This window comes from Bubalus kerabau, chromosome 2 (assembly GCF_029407905.1).
Source record: "Bubalus kerabau isolate K-KA32 ecotype Philippines breed swamp buffalo chromosome 2, PCC_UOA_SB_1v2, whole genome shotgun sequence".
Classification (NCBI taxonomy): domain Eukaryota; kingdom Metazoa; phylum Chordata; class Mammalia; order Artiodactyla; family Bovidae; genus Bubalus; species Bubalus kerabau.
The window spans coordinates 180,490,139-180,508,207 of record NC_073625.1 but is presented as its reverse complement, the minus strand read 5'-3'; the positions used below and the strand labels follow the sequence as shown (position 1 = coordinate 180,508,207).

Below are 18,069 nucleotides of genomic sequence, written 5' to 3'. Positions count from 1 at the left end.
ACCATTCCCATAGAAAAGAAATACAAAAAAGCAAAATGGCTGTCTGGGGAGGCCTTACAAATAGCTGTGAAAAGAAGAGAAGTGAAAAGCAAAGGAGAAAAGGAAAGATATAAACATCTGAATGCAGAGTTCCGAAGAATAGCTAGAAGAGATAAGAAAGCCTTCTTCAGTGATCAATGCAAAGAAATAGAGGAAAACAACAGAATGGGAAAGACTAGGGATCTCTTCAAGAAAATCAGAGATACCAAAGGAATATTTCATGCAAAGATGAGCTCGATAAAGGACAGAAACGGTATGAACCTAACAGAAGCAGAAGATATTAAGAAGAGATGGCAAGAATACACAGAAGAACTGTACAAAAAGATCTTCATGACCCAGATAATCACGATGGTGTGATCACTGACCTAGAGCCAGACATCCTGGAATCTGAAGTCAAGTGGGCCTTAGAAAGCATCACTACGAACAAAGCTAGTGGAGGTGATGGAATTCCAGTTGAACTATTCCGAATCCTGAAAGATGATGCTGTGAAAGTGCTGCACTCAATATGCCAGCAAATTTGGAAAACTCAGCAGTGGCCACAGGACTGGAAAAGGTCAGTTTTCATTCCAATCCCAAAGAAAGGCAATGCCAAAGAATGCTCAAACTACCGCACAATTGCACTCATCTCACATGCTAGTAAAGTCATGCTCAAAATTCTCCAAGCCAAGCTTCAGCAATATGTGAACCATGAACTTCCTGATGTTCAAGCTGGTTTTAGAAAAGGCAGAGGAACCAGAGATCAAATTGCCAACATCCGCTGGATCATAGAAAAAGCAAGAGAGTTCCAGAAAAACATCTATTTCTGCTTTATTGACTATGCCAAAGCCTTTGACTGTGTGCATCACAATAAACTGTGGAAAATTCTGAAAGAGATGGGAATCCCAGACCACCTGACCTGCCTCTTGAGAGATTTGTATGCAGGTCAGGAAGCAACAGTTAGAACTGGACATGGAACAACAGACTGGTTCCAAATAGGAAAAGGAGTACGTCAAGGCTGTATGTGGTCACCCTGTTTATTTAACTTCTATGCAGAGTACATCATGAGAAACGCTGGACTGGAAGAAACACAAGCTGGAATCAAACTTGCCGGGAGAAATATCAATAACCTCAGATATGCAGATGACACCACCCTTATGGCAGAAAGTGAAGAGGAACGTTGAATGTCAGAAAAAAATAGAGCTTCAATGTATATTCTTATTTAAAAATAAGAAAGGAATACAAAAGGAAATGTATACAATAAAAAAAAAGCCTCTTGATGAAAGTGAAAGTGGAGAGTGAAAAAGTTGGCTTAAAGCTCAACATTCAGAAAACGAAGATCATGGCATCCGGTCCCACCACTTCATGGGAAATAGATGGGGAAACAGTGGAAACAGTGGCAGACTTAATTTTTCTGGGCTCCAAAATCACTGCAGATGGTGACTGCATCCATGAAATTAAAAGACGCTTACTCCTTGGAAGGAAAGTTATGACCAACCTAGATATCATATTGTAAAGCAGAGACATTACTTTGCCAACAAAGGTTCGTCTAGTCAAGGCTATGGTTTTTCCTGTGGTCATGTATGGATGTGAAAGTTGGACTGTGAAGAAGGCTGAGCACTGAAGAATTGATGCTTTTGAACTGTGGTGTTGGAGAAGACTCTTGAGAGTCCCTTGGACTGCAAGGAGATCCAGCCAGTCCATTCTGGAGGAGATCAGCCCTGGGATTTCTTTGGAAGGAATGATGCTAAAGCTGAAACTCCAGTACTTTGGCCACCTCATGCGAAGAGTTGACTCATTGGAAAAGAGTCTGATGCTGGGAGGGATTGGGGGCAGGAGGAGAAGGGGACGACAGAGGCTGAGATGGCTGGATGGCATCACTGACTCGATGGACATGAGTCTGAGTGAACTCCGGGAGTTGGTGATGGACAGGGAGGCCTGGTGTGCTGCAATTCATGGGGTCGCAAAGAGTCGGACACTACTAAGTGACTTTGACTTCACTCTACCACTCAGGGGCACAACAGGGTCCTCACTGCTCCTGCATGTTCCCTCTGCCCCACCGCAGGGCATCTGTCTCATGCTGGAGAGGGGTGCACACGTGTGACCTACAGCCTTGCACACTGAGCAGAGGTCGAAAACTGGTAGAATGGGGCCTCCCCTAGGCAGAGTGCTGGACATGGGAATCATGGAGACAAACCAGCTACCAGGCCCTGCTCACCAGCAGGCCATAGTGTGGTGAGGATGCTTAGGAAGAGCCCATCTCAGTGTGATGGTGGATTCTGAGTCGTTGTTCAGTTGTTGAGTCGTGTGTGATTCTTTGCAACCCCATGGACTGCAGCATGCCAGGCTTCTCTGTACCTCACCATCTCCTGGAATTTGTCCAAGTTCACGTCCATTGAATTGGTGATGCCATCCAACCATCTCATCCTCTGCCTCCCTCTTCTCCTTTTGCCTTCAATCTTTCCCAGAATCAGGGTCTTTTAGGGTGAACTGGCTCTTCGCATCAGGTGGCCAAAGTATTGGAGCTTCAGTTTCAGCATCAGTTCTTCCAATGAGTATTCAGGTTTGATTTCCATTAGGATTCACTGGTTTGATTTCCTTGCTGTCCAAGGGACTCTCAAGAGTCTTCTCCAACACCACAGTTCAAAAGCATCAATTCTTCGGCACTTCTTCATGGTCCATCTCTTACCTCCATACGATTCTGAGTTACACCGCCAGAAATGGGCTTATGGAAGCCCAGAGGGGAGGTGTGTGACTGTGAGCATCAGGGAAGTCTCCTAGTGAAATGTGCTGGATCTGGAAGGGTGAGCAAGAGTTCCTCGAGTAGATAGAAGGAGAAGAATTCCAGACAAAAGAGAGAATGCAGTGCAGAGGCTTAGGGATGTGAAGTGAGTTCAGTGTGCACAGGACGTGGCGGGAACTTCCTGTTGGTCACAGTATGACCCAGAGATGAAATCAAGAGCAGCAAGTCCATATGGGGACTTGAAGGACATGGAAAGGAGGGTAAACTTTTAAATAACTGGTATTTGAGCAGAGAATGATATGATCCCATGTACATTTTGAAACTCACACCCTGGTGGATGAGAATAGATGGGAGATATGGAAAGCGATTGAAGGATTGATTAGAGGCTTTGCTTTAGGGAAGGAAAATTGGTGGAGCCCATTTTTGTGAGGTGATAGAGATACAGAGGAAGGAAAAGATCTGAGGAAAGGAGATGCCGCTGACGAACTGTGTGTTGGGTCCCCATGTTCTGGCCAGTGACCACAAAGTATGTTAGGAAGGTAAGGACCAATTCTCTGGATTTGTCAAGTAGGGAACCCCCCACACCACCCTACCCCTGTCCAAAAAAAGGTGGGGGAGGCAGGCATGACAGAGGAGTTGGGGAGAAACCAGACTGCAGGTGGTTGAACAGGGAGAGAGGAGAGCCTGTATGATGTGTGACTCCACTTTGGGGAAGCTTGGCTGGAGAGTGAAGAGGGACATTCAACATAGAGAAAGATATGCCGGGTGACCATGTTTGGGTTTTAAATGGCTATGACTTATGCAAATTTAGGTGGAGAAAGCAGAGTCAGGGGAGAGGATGAAGTTGAAGTTCAAGGACAAGAGGAGGTAACTGGAATCAGGGTGTGTGTGGGGGGCCATCTCCAAAGGATGGGAGGGGTCAATGGTCACTCTCCCTAACAGTACTGTCTCTGCCCCTCCACCCAAGGCTGCTTTTTGAGTGATAACCAGAGGATTCCACAGGATGCAGCAAGATAATATGGTTAAAGGATTTACCCCACGCCTGGCGTGGAACAAGTGCTTGGTGAATGTAATTTTTATGACTATGAGAAACAGTGGCCTGTGGCTGAGGCTAGGCTATCTGCGGTGACAGTGAGTCAGACAGTGATGGCATTCACCACAGGGAGCTTGTGGTCTGAGTCTCATCTGTCCAAGCAAACAGACATGTCTAAGACAGGCACTGGCCAATATGGGCGTTAATGATGAATGTGGTGTGAGACAAGGCTGGCCATGACCAATAGAAGTCCACCTAGGGCGATCCCCAATGCCTGCCCAATACTAGCTGTGCACTGATTTCAAAAGAGATGGATGTTTATCCCTGGTCAGATGGGTGGGGGATTCTTGAATGCTATTTGCAAGACCTCAGTAAAAATGCTTCATGAATCCTGCCCTGTCACAAGCATGCATGAAAACTATGCTTTAGCTCAGGTCTAATGGGCTTTATATAGTACAGTACTGATTTTCTTTCATGTTTTAATAGAATCCGATTTAATATTTGCTTTCTGCTCTCTCTGCTTGCTGTTGACTGATTCAACACAGAATCCTTCCCTGGTGCCCCCCGACCTTGTTGTTATTCCCTCATTCTGTGTGTTGGCATTTGATTCTTGTCTCCAGCATGAACCGCTTTACACATGTCTCCGTTCAGCTGGCGACAGTCACGTGCGTGAATTCTGAATGCATTACTATCCAGAGCAGTGGCTCCCACAGGCCTGCCATTTAGAAAAGGAGCTTCCAGTCAGAGTCTGTTTCCATCAGCTGGATACTGAGGATAAGCAGAGCCCATCCTGGGAACCAGAGGCTATGATCCATTCTGTTCTTGGGCAGGAGATTCTCCAACTGGATCTCAAAATGCTCAGGACTGCAGCTATGAATTTAGCAGCATTCTGCTCTCCTACTAGGGACCAAGCTTTCTAGAGTTTTGCAACAAGGCATCTCAGCCTTTGCAGGTGTGTGAACAGCAGCCATGGATGGAACTGTCCGGAGGAAAGAGGCTGCCCTCCTTGAGTCCCAGTGAGCCTGACTGGTTTGTAGGAGAGACGGTCTGTTCAGATCTCTTGTTTTCCATGAATAGATCTGACCACCAATGTTTGGAGTGCCATATCAGCTTAAGACCAGCTCTGGTAGCTAGCAGAGTGTCTGGGACAAACCGCTATGCTCTTCTTGTATTATGGGGTAAGAAATAGTGGCTGTGTGAATCTCCTACCCAGCATGGCTTCTTGAACCACAGCTTGTACAATGTGAATATTCATTTCTCCAGGTGTTCTGGAAGCCCATCCTGCAGAGAAACACTCCCACTGCCATGCACATACCACATAGATCCCAGGTTGTGTGAGACTGTATGCAAGATGCCTGATTATGTTGAGTCCTGTCCTCCAACCCTTGAGTTCTCCACAAGTTAAGAAGAGACATGGAATCCAATAAGAGTCCAATATACATACATGTCACTGATGCTAAAGCTGCCTGGAGGATGCAGCTGAGTCCTGAGAACAAAAGGGCTTGTATCCAAGACCTCCATCCTCCTCTCCCTTGGCAGACATGATTCAGAGAAGAAAAGCCTCACTGGGATGACTAAAAGGGGAGCTGGCAACAGGTTGTCATCTCCATCTGTCATTTTTTCTCAGAAAGGATTGGGACATGGTTGTTTGGAGTTGAGGGAAGAAAGGGGATATGTGTATGTGAGGAGGGTGGGATCACACCAAAGAGGGATGGAGAGAAGCTGGCCAAGCTTCCACCCAACCTCACTGGGCCTTTCTTTGTCTCCCTGCAGGTGTCCCATCAGGTCCCCGCAATGTCATCTCCATCGTCAATGAGACATCCATCATTCTGGAATGGCACCCTCCTCGGGAGACGGGTGGGCGGGATGATGTGACCTACAACATCATCTGTAAGAAGTGCCGGGCAGACCGCCGGAGCTGCTCCCGCTGTGACGACAATGTGGAGTTCGTGCCCAGGCAGCTGGGCCTGACTGAGTGCCGCGTCTCCATCAGCAGCCTGTGGGCCCATACCCCGTATACCTTTGACATCCAGGCTGTCAATGGGGTCTCCAGCAAGAGTCCCTTTCCCCCACAGCACGTCTCTGTCAACATCACCACAAACCAAGCTGGTAAGTCTGGAGGTGTCTATGCCCCTTTTGTCTGTCTGTGGGGCTGACACTTGGCCACCTCTGTGCAGGAGCAAAGCTGCAGCCACACCCAACCCGTTACTCTGCACCCAGGCCTCCTCCCAGGAGTGAAGGTATCAGGTGATGGGCATTTGAGACCATGGAGAGGTAGGGTTTCACCTCTGAGAGTGAGCTGGATTCTGAGGGCTTTTCCTGTGCCTGGTACAAAAGCAAAGATGTATACTCAGGCTAGCATGGACCCAGTGCTCTGTACATTCAGCTAGGGCTCAAGGACCATCCTTGGAAGGATGTATGGACAGATGGATGGATGGGTAGGTGGGTGAATGGGCAGAAGCACTGTACGATCTTGAGAACACCAGTGGTACTTTCTTAGAAAACCCAATGAAAGCAACTTCCCAGAAATCTTGTCAGTATTGCCTTCATAGATTATTTTTCAATTAAACCCATGTAATTCAAGAGTGCACTCTCCTTTACAGCATGCTCAGATGAATGCTACACTGTTATAGAGACTTCAGACAGTTTATAATAGATCGATCCTGATGGCCAGTACATCCCTGTACTGCATAGCTCAGAACACATTTTCTTCTCTTCTCTATTTCCAAGTCTTTTGCTCTTCTGACCTTTTCCTTTTATTACATTTCACACCTCTTGCAACAATCCATTTTTAAAAATCCATTTAATCAGTCCATTCATGTACTCACTCTGCTACTGCTAAGTCACTTCAGTCATGTCCGACTCTGTAAGACCCCATACACGGCAGCCCACCAGGCTTCCCTGTCCTGAGATTCTCCAGGCAAGAACACTGGAGTGGGTTGCCATTTCCTTCTCCAATGCATGAAAGCGAAAAGTGAAAGTGGAGTCGCTCAGTCGTGTCCTATTCCTAGCGACCCCATGGACTGCAGCCTACCAGGCTCCTCCATCCATGGGATTTTCCAGGCAAGAGTACTGGAGTGGGGTGCCATTGCCTTCTCACTCATTTATTTATTTATTCCCTCTTTATTGAGGCAGTTATTCAGCATCTACTGTGTGCCAAGCTGTGGATTAGACACTGTGAGGGATACAATGACACTTGGGTACCCTTGTTCCTCCCATGAAACTCATTAACTGAAAAATTTCCAGGGCGTAGACACAAAGTGCAGAGCTGCAAGGTGGTGTATCCCAAGCATCATATGCTGTACTCATGCAGTAAATACCAAAGGAAATAGAGAGAAATGAGCAATGTCCCCCCTGGGGGGAAGGTTCAAGGCTGCAAAGGGGATGTTAAGATCACCTCTTATAGACAATGATGAGAATCATAAGCAGTGGACCATTATCTTACTTGGAATTATGGATTTTTCTCAATCAGCAAATTGTAAAAGGATAGCTTGTTAGTGGAATAGCAGGAGCTGGGCTCTCTCTCTTTCCACGTAGCTCCCAATTGTTGACCTCTTCTATCCTTCTCCATCCTTTCCTACTCCTCATCACCCCCTCCCCCCAGTCCTGAGACTTGTTCTGCCTCTTTTAATACCAGGCATCTTTGATGGCAGATGATTCTTGGGTTTAAGCTGTCAGAATGGAGAAGAAAAAAAGGTGTCATCAGAGAGCATGGCTGTCCAGATGGCTGCGTTGTTGCTGAGAGCATGTGTGTGTTCGTGTGTGCGTGTTTGTATGTATGCCTGTGGTCACGTGTTTACATGCATACGTGTGTAGTGAGAAAATAAGAGTGGAAGTGTGGAAGCCTCCAGCTGGTGACCGCAGCCCCAGTGCCATGGAGAGAAAGGTTGTGACAGCCTGTCTTAGCCAAAGAGAAGGAAATGGTCATTTCTGCATCATGATGAGCACGTAACATGGGCAGCCTTTGTTAGCAGTATTTCCCTTGGAGAGTTTAAGGCAGAAAACTGGCTGAAATATTTTAGTGTCCCAGCTTCTGGGAATAATAATCCTGCCAGGCTGTCATGTTACGCTGGGCTTGGCTGTCTTTTCTCTCTCTAAGCATGTGTGAACAAACCTGCCACTTATATTGGTTTGCTTTGATTTCTGCCCCTCCCTTCCCTTACCCTGCTATTCCCGAACCTGCCCATCTGCTTGTCTTGCCATCTGCACCTTCCCAGGCTTGTGGGGCCGAGAGACCAGGGCTCCTACAAGGGACCCTGCATTACCAGTGTTCAAAATATTTATCTTTATCCTCACCCATTGGCCCTTCCAGAAGCGTTTCTCATGTCCTTTGTTCCCCCTCTGATGGGCCCTTTATTCTTAATTTTTCCTGACTTCGTAGTCATAGTCCCACTGTCACCATCCAGTCAATGACTTCTCTTTGGGAATCCTGGAATTAGGGTGTCAGAAAGTTTATGATCGATGAGGTAAAGCTGCACCTGCTTCTTCATGGCATATGGTTATTATAAAATAAAGATCAGGTTAACCAGTGATTTCTTATCCATAGGATAAGAAACAATGTGCTGCTATGGTGAATCCACACATGAATGCAAAATATTTTCAACCAAAAGATAATTTGCCTAAAAAGACGAGAATTTTAAAAATAAACACTTGAGCCTGTACTTCTGCAAGAGGACTTTAAGAACATGAATGGAAGCTCCAGATTTTATAAAAGATGAAAGAGAGACTAATACCATCAAAAGATTCGTAGTGACTCACTCAGATCTGTTAAGGGATGAGGTAGATGAACTCCTGTATCACCAAGAAGTCATGACATTTCTGTCCCCTTTCCAGGGCACCCCAGAGCTCTTCCACTCTGGCAAGATCCGGTTCATCCTCCCTATCCTCATCTCTGGGTGTGTTGTGACCCCTTGTCAGTACCTGTGGCCACATCTCTCCTACTATTTGGGTCATGAGTGATGGCTCAGATGGTAAAGAATCTACAGGAGAGCTGGGTTCGATCCCTGGGTTGGGAAGAAGGTTGGGAGAAGGGCTACCCACGCCAGTATTCTTGCCTGGAGAATTCCATGAACAGAAGAGCCTCATGGGCTACAGTCTATGGGGGTGCAAAGAGTCAGACACAACTGAGCAACTAACACTTACACTTTCAGATAGATCGGCAGGTAAAGAATTTGACCAGGAGTAGTCCCGGAGTCAAGCACTAAGTCAACTGCTAAGTGTTCGTTGAGCATCTGTTCCCTTCCTGGAACAGCCCAAACTGAAATGACGGAAGACTACTAGTGGGTCCTGATTAAGGAGTAGGTGAGGAATAGTTATTATTCATGTTTGTGTCTCTTTTGAGTAGATAGTTTTGGAATACTTGCACTCGTTTGATCTTCATAATTACTCTGTGGCTTGTGTGTTATTGTTCCCAATTTTTCCAATAAGGAAACAGAGACTTCAAATGGCTTGAGGAATCTAGGATTAGAAGAAGGGTCAGCAGGCCGTCCATTCTGCCTCTGCCTTCTGTTTCCTGCCCTGAAAGGTGGATGGTGCCTCTGGGCTCCCCATGTCACAGCTTACACACACAGAGGGGTTATCCAGAGCCAGACAATGCCATCCTGCTGAGGGGAGGGGACCTCAGTGAACAACCTGGTTACCTTCCACAATTTTTTCTGTGACAGTGAATCATTAAAGGCTTCCACTGCCTTTGGATGGAGAGGTGAGCTAGGTGTGCAACTGTTAAGGGGTGCAAATTGTTCCCAAGGTGAGTTGGATTCTGACAATGGATGTTTGGGTCACATGAGGGAAGAGTTTGGACGAGTTGGCTGCAAGTATTCTGAACATCATTGTCTGTTTTTGGGTACTGTGCACTCCTGTGGGGTGGTTCCTCCTTTGTTTAGGAGCTATGGACAGCAGGTGGCTGGGTGAGCCATTCTTACTCACCAACAGAGTCAGGGTTTGTCATGCTGTTCTTCCTTGGGGCTTCCCAGGTATGCTGCATTGATGCTGCATTGTATCACTCTCATAAGCCCTACCCAATGGAGGCAGACAGCTCATGTTAGCTGATTTTTTTTTGTATCTGACAAAAACGGTTATGGTTGGCATCATTCTATCTGAGAAAGTCACCAATACACTTCTCTTGATCCTAAGGTTGTGATCTAAGGAGATTTTATAGTTATATTTTGGTCCATTGGGTACACATTGGATATAGTAATAGTTCTTCTGTCAGAAACAAGAGTGGCTGGGGACACCAAAGGGTCTATTGAATCCTGAGATCCAGAGAACCTCCATCTCCTCCTGTGATGACCCCAGTCAGGTATACAGTCAGACTACTCGAGGATCTTGAATTACTTGGAGAGGATCAGGGTAGGGTCCTCATCCAGCTCATAAACAGTGGCAGAGAACTACCATTTTTGAGCAACTCCAATGTGCCAAGTCCCTATCAAGTTCTTTATAAAAATGAGGTGGGTCAGATGAAGAAAATGGGTTCAGAGAGCTTTTGAAATTTGCTCAGCCTCTCACAGCCAGCAAATGATGTTTCTGGGTTTCATACTTAGGTTTGTAGCCATTTTATCCTCGGACAAATCAAAAATCGCATTATGGTGAGCCGTGTAAGTTGTAAGCTTCCTCTAAGCTATTGCCACATAGCTGGGCCACTTTAGCTGTCAAAAAAATGTCCATCATCTTTGGTCAGGGTTGGTCATGAATTATGCAAGCTTAGATTTACGTGAGGTCTTTAGGGATGCAGCCTTGCACTGAATACAGCTGCCTTGAGTTTAAAATAGACCAGATCAGGTGGAACTCTCTCTCTTGCAGTGGCCCAGCGATCTGCAGAGAGGTTGTTATCACCACTAACTCTTGCAGTCACTCTCTGGCACCTGGCCCCAGGTTCAGAGTGATGGCTGGATCATCCAGCTGTCAGACAGAATTAAAGTGAATGACAAACTTTACTTATCTTTTCTGCCAACTAGACTCAGAGTGTCAGAGTTGGGGACGAGGACCTTGGAGGAAATGTTGGGAAAAATGAGACAAACCAGACCAGCACATCCATAAAATCAACTTGTAGTGTGGTAAAATAAAGTCAGTAAATTTGGGAGCATCTAAGCCAGAGAGAGCACACTCAAAGACCCATGAGGCCAGGAAGGTAATGGAGAGGAGCCACCCAGGGCCAGACAGAGGGGAGGGGTGGAGACCACAGGGAACTGATGGGGAGAAAGGAGCAGCCCCTACTCAGCTCCAGCAAGTGGTGCCATACCCAGTGCTGCCAGATTCTAGAAACTGAAAATCCATATTAAAAATGTTGACAAATAACTAGAAAATCCTAAAACACCTGCAAGGCAATCAGATCCAATTCTGGATTTGACTTTTTGGCTGTGACTTGCCCATAGACTCAAAGAGCTGATCTGATCTACCCAGGCCTAAATGGTGAGTGTGCTGTGCTGTACCATCTCATGCCACCATGGGGCAGTCACCTTCCCTGATTCCTGGGCTCGTGGTGGTGGCTGTGCAGTGGGCGGGGAGTCCTGGGCTTGGTCCCTCTCTCTGCTCCTCACGTGACTCACGCAAATCCATTGAATTGCCACAATCCCTCCTTTCTCCCCAGTAAGACGGGAGTAATGACACCTGCTTCCTAGTGCTGTGTGACGAGCAAATGACACAGGGGATAGAAAATCACTTTGCAAACCGTGTGATGGACTGGGAGATGAGCATCATTTCTGAGAATGTATCCTGAGCCAGACAGCAATTTGCTGGGCCTTTTCCCCCCAGTTTTTCTCTTTCCAAAGCCCTGAGTCCCTTTGTTTGGGACTGATGTCATCTAAATAAGATAAATGATAGATGTCAGTGTGGCCATTCTTCACGAAAGGAGTAGGTACCAGAAAGGAGAGCAGGGAAATCTGTGTCCCCGGGGGTTAACGGAGAGGGTGAGGATAGAATGGGATGTGTGTGCCCAGAACAGGCTCTTTCTGTGGCTCCGAGGAGCCCGACTGTCTCTCCTCATTGTGTTTGGAGAAGCAGCACTTTTCCCTTGTACTACACATCAGCCTGGAGGATCCCATGGACGGGGGAGCCTGGTGGGCTGCAGTCCATGGGGTCGCTGGAGTCAGACGCGACTGGGAGACTTCACTTTCACTTTTCACTTTCATGCATTGGAGAAAGAGGTGGCGGCCCACTCCAGTGTTCTTGCCTGGAGAATCCCGGGGACGGGGAAGCCTGGTGGGCTGCCGTCTCTGGGGTCGCACAGAGTCGGGCACGACTGAAGCGACTTAGCAGCAGTAGCAGCAGCACGCATCAGCAGCATTTCTATCTGACATTTATTTTACACACAGTTCATATATGGCCTGCTGTGCTGACTGCATGTAAAATACTAACATATCGCCTGAGCCTGCAACACAGACACAAGCCGTTACTTAATTTTATTTAAAAAACTCTATACCACTCTGTCAATCGCCACAAGCCTCTAGTTTGTCCATTTTAAGGCATTTTTGAAGTTCCCAAACAATTAAAGACACTCAGAGATGCTACTTTTCCCATACATGAATTACCCAGCCCACCAATTCCTCTGAACATATCACCTAATTTGCATTATTCCTTGGTTAAATATAGTATTTGCATGCATAAAGAATAATCTTTGAATATGAAAAGGAATTTTATGATATTGCAATATATTGAGCTCTTTGGAGGAAAGATATTATGTAAATCTCAAAATTAAATATTAAAACAATATTACACTGCTGCCTGTGAAAATTTAGAGTGTTACAATCCATATGGTGAATCTAGTCTGTTTTTAAGGGCTGGTCTCATTGGAAATTAGCAGGTGAAATTTGCTCCAGAGCAGAGAGAAGATTGAGTTGGAACTTCAAAAAGATGGGAATGACTTTAAGGAGAACTTTCTTTGAGGTTAATAAGGAAAAGTTTTTTAAAAACCTAAAGTCAATGAAAATTTCACTGTTTTCAATTCAATTTCATAGTTCATTTCATTGCTTTCTTATCATAAAAAGGTTGTTTTTATTGTTTCTGAAGCCCTGGTATTGAGAAGGAACTTCCAAGCAGCCTCAGAGAGGTCCTGCCATTAGCAAATAGGGTTTCTTGTCTTTTGAGCTGAGCAGGTCAGCATGTAGCATTGCCCTTGACCAAAGTCATGGGTTTCCACTACTGGCAGCCTTAGGTTCTGCACTAGATGGTGACCTCTGCAGAGAATCAGACTTCCCACCCTACCACAGCTTCATGAGAGAAGGACCACACAGCACTAGGCATAAAGTCTTGATAAATATTTGCCACGCTTCTTTAGTCCCTGCATATGACATATGTTTGGTTGATGTGTAGTGATTGTAATATGTCCTGGTGATCCACAGGTGGGCAAGTGATTCTTCCAGGTCAGCAGGGAACCAGGTGTCTTCCTCCCCTATAGATCCTAAAGGGAAAATGTAAGGGACTGATCATAGGGTATTACCAGGAGCCCCAGTGGTCTCAAAGGAACATAGTGAGATTCAACCACATTCAGAGGGGGATTTGTTTGTTGCTTAAGCATGTTAACTTTGGAAATGTACTCACCACAGTCTTTGCGATTGCCTTCCACTTGCTGATTGCTTGTCTTCTGCTTCTAGGGGCTCTCATTCACTGACTCGACAAATATTTATTGAGGTCTTCTGTGTGTCATACATGGTTCCAGGCACAAAGAACACAGGAACAAACAGCACAGACAAGAGTCTGTGTCTTGGGGAGCTCATGTTCTGGTCCCCAGCATTCATTGAAACTGGTCTCAGAGGCCCAGAAGGGCACCAAGGGGGATCTCAGCTGGGCTCTGGGTTCCACAGCCTGCAAGCACCAACTCACACTTGGTGAAAGTTAGGATGTGATCACATGCTGTTGCTCGAGAGCTTTCAATCTGAGGAGGTTGTTGCCACACAGTGTGTGCACTCAACTGCTCAGTCATGTCCAACTCTGCAGCCCCAGGGACTGTATCCCACCAGGCTCCTCTGTGCATGGTATTCTCCAGGCAAGAATACTGGGGTGGGGTGCCATTTCCTTCTTCAGGTGCTCTTCCTGACCCAGGAATCAAACCTGGATGTCTTGCATCTCCAGCATCGGTAGGTAGATTCTTTACCACTAGCACCATCTGGGAAGCCCACACAGAGACAATACTGGGTGGGATATTATATTATTCATTATCTGACCAGTTGGAACTTCTTGTGGACAGATTTCATGTGCTGGGCCACTCGGTGGTTGGGCATAGGTATGCTCCCTATTCCAGTCCTGAGCAATGCCTAAGGATGCTGCTAACAGCTTGAGAACAGCTGCATTGCTCTGAGGATGACTGGAGGGCCCCATGGGCCCCAGGGACCTATTTGCTCATTTTACTAGCTCTTGGGCCAGGCGCTCTAGGTACAGAGTTTGTTAGGTGAAAAGGAGATTGCTGGCAGTAGAACTGTAGTAAGTTCCTCCCCTATTCAAAGTCCAAATGAAATTGTTTTCACCCTCTTTACAGAGGGAGCCTCCAGCTGGATCAGGAGATAGTTTCTGTCTGCTTTGTAGCCCAGGCAAAGGGGGTGGCCCAGGCAAATGAGCCTGCTCTTTGCTCCTCTGGCAAATGTCAGTTCCATGAACAGACTGTCATCTCCAGGAGAGTTGGGTCTTATATCCATCTGTGTGGCTATGATCCCCCCGTGTCTAGCTAGGTGCCTGAAATAATAGCATTTGAGAAATGTTCATTGAATGAATTAATAAATTATCAAATGAATGTATGAATGGATGCCTCAGTCATTCTTAAATTCATCTCAAACATCAACAAATGGTGTAGCTTGCGTGCTCTCTATGGTCTTTCCTTCCTCCAGCATCTCTGGGCAGGCACTGTGTTTAGAGTTGAGACCCCACATTCTCCCAGATGTTGCTGAGACCTGGACTTCCTGGGTGCAGTATTCTTCCAAAACACAGCCCTGTGTGGGAGACATTCAGCCACGCTGGACGGTTGGACTGCCCCCTCCCCCACAGTCAGGGCCCCAGCTGCTCCAGCAGGCACCAGCAGGGATGTCAGGGTGGCGTTCCAGGGCTGCTGTCTGTCCACCTGCACGCCAGCTCCGCGCCTATCATTTTCACAGCACTATTCATGTTAAACAGGCAGAAGCACCAGGGGTTTTTGAATGCAGCAATTAACAAAACAGTAATCAAGCTAAGTGTTTAATTTCAGAAAATTAACATCTTCTCTGAGCGGATATGAAAGATGGGGAAAAAAAGACACATTAAGTATTCTGGGTAAATAAAGGCAATGCTGGACCCCAGATTTTTTCTTGTGCAAGGGGCACTTTTTGCCAGCATCCCAGGCCTGGGGCTCAGTTTCCTTGGAGAGCTGAGCTGCAGGGTAACATCAGCTGTAGCATTGAGCCCTGGAGATTTAAATATGTGCTTGTGTTTCTTCCTTTCTGTCTTTTTTTCTGGACAGAACAAATGCTTTCTGTATCCAGAAAAGCTCAGGGGAACAAGCACCCATTCATGACCCTGTGAGCCCATGCATGCGTTGTCATCTGAGCTGTACTAGTTGTAAAGACAACGCATGAGTTCTTGGATGTGCACGAGTTGTTTGTGCACATGGACTGTATTTCTCCTGATGGACCAGGGCTCGTAAGGGAAAAGACCAGGTCTCACGGCTCCAGTAATCCCTGTACCTCTAAGCAGTGTCCTGTGTCCCAGGAAGTTCCCTTGGGCCTGACATAATGTTCACAGTTTGGTGGCGTCTCCTGACCCAGTGTGCTGCCATTTGTTTGCAGGAATGGGTTTGCATGTGGAAAGGGAAGCTTGGGAGAAGCTGGGTATTGGGGGTGCTGGGTGGAGACAGGGCCTTCTGGTGTCTGATGGCTCATCGGATGCCCTAAAAAGGGGAGAAGATAAGGAGGGCAAAGAAGGAGGCCTTGACGGGTCACTGAGGTTCAAGGCTCAAATAGGTAGCCCCAAGGCTCCGAGGAGGCGCTGCAGCTCAGCAGGGAGACAGCCTGTGGGAGGCTGAATGGGTGCCGCCTGGGGGAACACAGGGAAACTGAGTTCTTATAAGCCCACGGCTCCCCAGGGAGGGCCCTGGAAGTCTGGCTCAGTGAGCAGCTTTTCTATGGGCTCCTCAGGCAGCCTGCATATAAAACAAAGAAACCAAAGCAGGAGAATGAGGGCTGATTTGCAAATATGTGGGAGACGCAAGGGGGCTCCCAGAAGCGCACAGGGATGGTGGGCTGGGTTCTGTGCATGTGTCACTTGCTGAGATTCTGAGTGCCCAAGCAGAGGTATTATTTATGAAGTTGGACATTCAGTCTTCTATTTTCTCCGTAGGTGGGAGATAAGCTCGGTTGCTGAGAATGAGAGAGGAGGCTTTGGAGTTGAAGGAGAATGAAAATGTTAGGCAGTGCACTACAGAGAAGGGGAGATGGAATTGACCAGAGAAATTCAGCATTTCTAGAAAGTATTTTGAAGGCCCATTTGAAGTTTGTGATCTTCCATTTACAAAGCTGCCCATTTGCCCTGTTGCGTGGCTTTCTCAGCAGTACCTGGCTGCTCTGAGCAGGCCCTATAGAAAGAGGATGGTGGGTCTCTCTCAGGCTGAGTTTTACTGGTTGTATGCTATGGAAAGATGAAGGCAACTCACGCCTGTTGCTTAGGGGAGTATTGTCAATTACGCTGCTATTGCAAAATGGAACCCAAGCTGGATGAAGCAGGATAGGGCTATGCAGAACCAGTTAAGGCTGTGCGGGGGTGGGGTGGGGCTGGGGGTGTGGGGTGGAGTTATCAGAGGCTGCACCAGGTGGGCAGGATGCTTGCATTCAAAAAGTATACTTGATGTGTGGCTTTGAAATTGGAGCAACTTCAGGCTGGGCCAAGTCCAAGTGAATGTCAGGAAGGGGCAGATTTGGATGAGTTGTGGGGGTTGGGGAGTGAGTGTGCGCTATTCAGTGGACCTTGGAGTTACCTACAGGAGGGCAAGGCACAGACTGAGAAGATGACCGAGAGGGAAGCCCAAGGCTTCAGTGAGTCAGGGTGTGATGTGGGAGCATCACTCGGGGAGCAGCGGTTCAGCCCAAGGGCATTTGTGCCGAGGGTGCAGGTGGATGGGGAACAAGGAGGACACGGCCCACCTCCTGACCCTGAGGTGTGCTGGGCATGAAGTCATAACCACCATGCTGAGGAAAGCCTCAGGATGGAGGGGTCTGCAGGGGAGCTACTGTTCCCTAAGGAAGACATGGAGGGAATGTTCTGGAAAGAGCCTGGTGGAGGCCATGGGGAGTTTTCTGGTTCTTGAATAGTCATTTTGGAGGGCCCGGGGCGGAGGTGTGCAGGGTGGTAAAGGAGGAAGTCAAGGTCAAGGGGATGGAGGCCCCGAACATGGTGGGGATGGAATTTAGGGACAGCTCGCTGCTGGGCAGTGCCCATGGAATCCTACCTGCAGGGAACCTCTTGGCCCTGAGGCCAGAAGACTTTGACCTCCAGGCCCAGGGAGGAGAGTCCCAGCGGCTGCAGGCATGGCTCCCCTCTCTGGTGTCAGTGTGGTGATGACGGGCTTTGGGTGGTCAGTAGGTGCCCTGCTGCAGGTGTGTGGGTGAGAATCAGGGAGTAAGGGGGTACACGGGGTGTCATCTGCTCTCCCCTGTGGCCCCTTTGGTGCCTCCTGTGATCAAGCATTCAGCAAACCAGGGCTACCATCGCTCTGGTCCCACAGGACAAAGGCTGACAGGCCTGTGGGAGGTGGAGCTGAGTGGCCTACCCCAGCCGCCCTACAGGCCACCCTGGGGCCCCTGCCTAGGATGGACATCACCTGACAAGGACCCCCATCACTCACACTTCCCTTCACAGCCTCCTGCTGCCATGGGGCACAGCATTCAGTGTCGCTTCCTGTTACCAGCACACCTTCTGGTTGCCCCAGGAGAGAGAAATTGCCAGGAGGGGTGACCCAGCAGGCAGAGAGGCCCCAGGACACACTCACTGGGATGTCTTACCCTCCTAGCATAGGGAGCTGCACACGTTCACCTCTGTGGAACCCCTGATCTCTGCAACCATGAATTATGTGACCCTCCCCATGCTGTGCATCCTCCAGGGGTTCTGAAGATGCTAGGAGCTTGAGTATATGGGGAGCAGAGAGAGAGGCCGTCTCAGGGGCAGGAACCATGCTGTTTCAGACTCTGCTCTAGCTTGCTAGGGACAAGGAAGTCAGCTTTCTCTCTCTCCCTCAGTGCTATAATCCATAAACTGTAAGAACTGACAGAAAACTGAATAACCCCGGATGTCCTTTTAAGATGTAACATTCTGATTTCTAGACAAACAG

The 18,069-nt window shown here is 47.7% G+C and overlaps 1 protein-coding gene across 1 annotated transcript in view; it reads left to right on the top strand.

Moving 5' to 3' along the window:
- The window catches only part of EPHB1 (EPH receptor B1), a 462,131-nt gene that overhangs the window by 328,747 nt on the left and 115,315 nt on the right, over positions 1–18,069 (top strand). Inside the window, exon 5 of the mRNA XM_055569620.1 lies at positions 5,565–5,900. Within this exon, the coding sequence (XP_055425595.1) occupies positions 5,565–5,900 (336 nt within the window). The remainder of the gene's footprint in view (positions 1–5,564; positions 5,901–18,069) is intronic.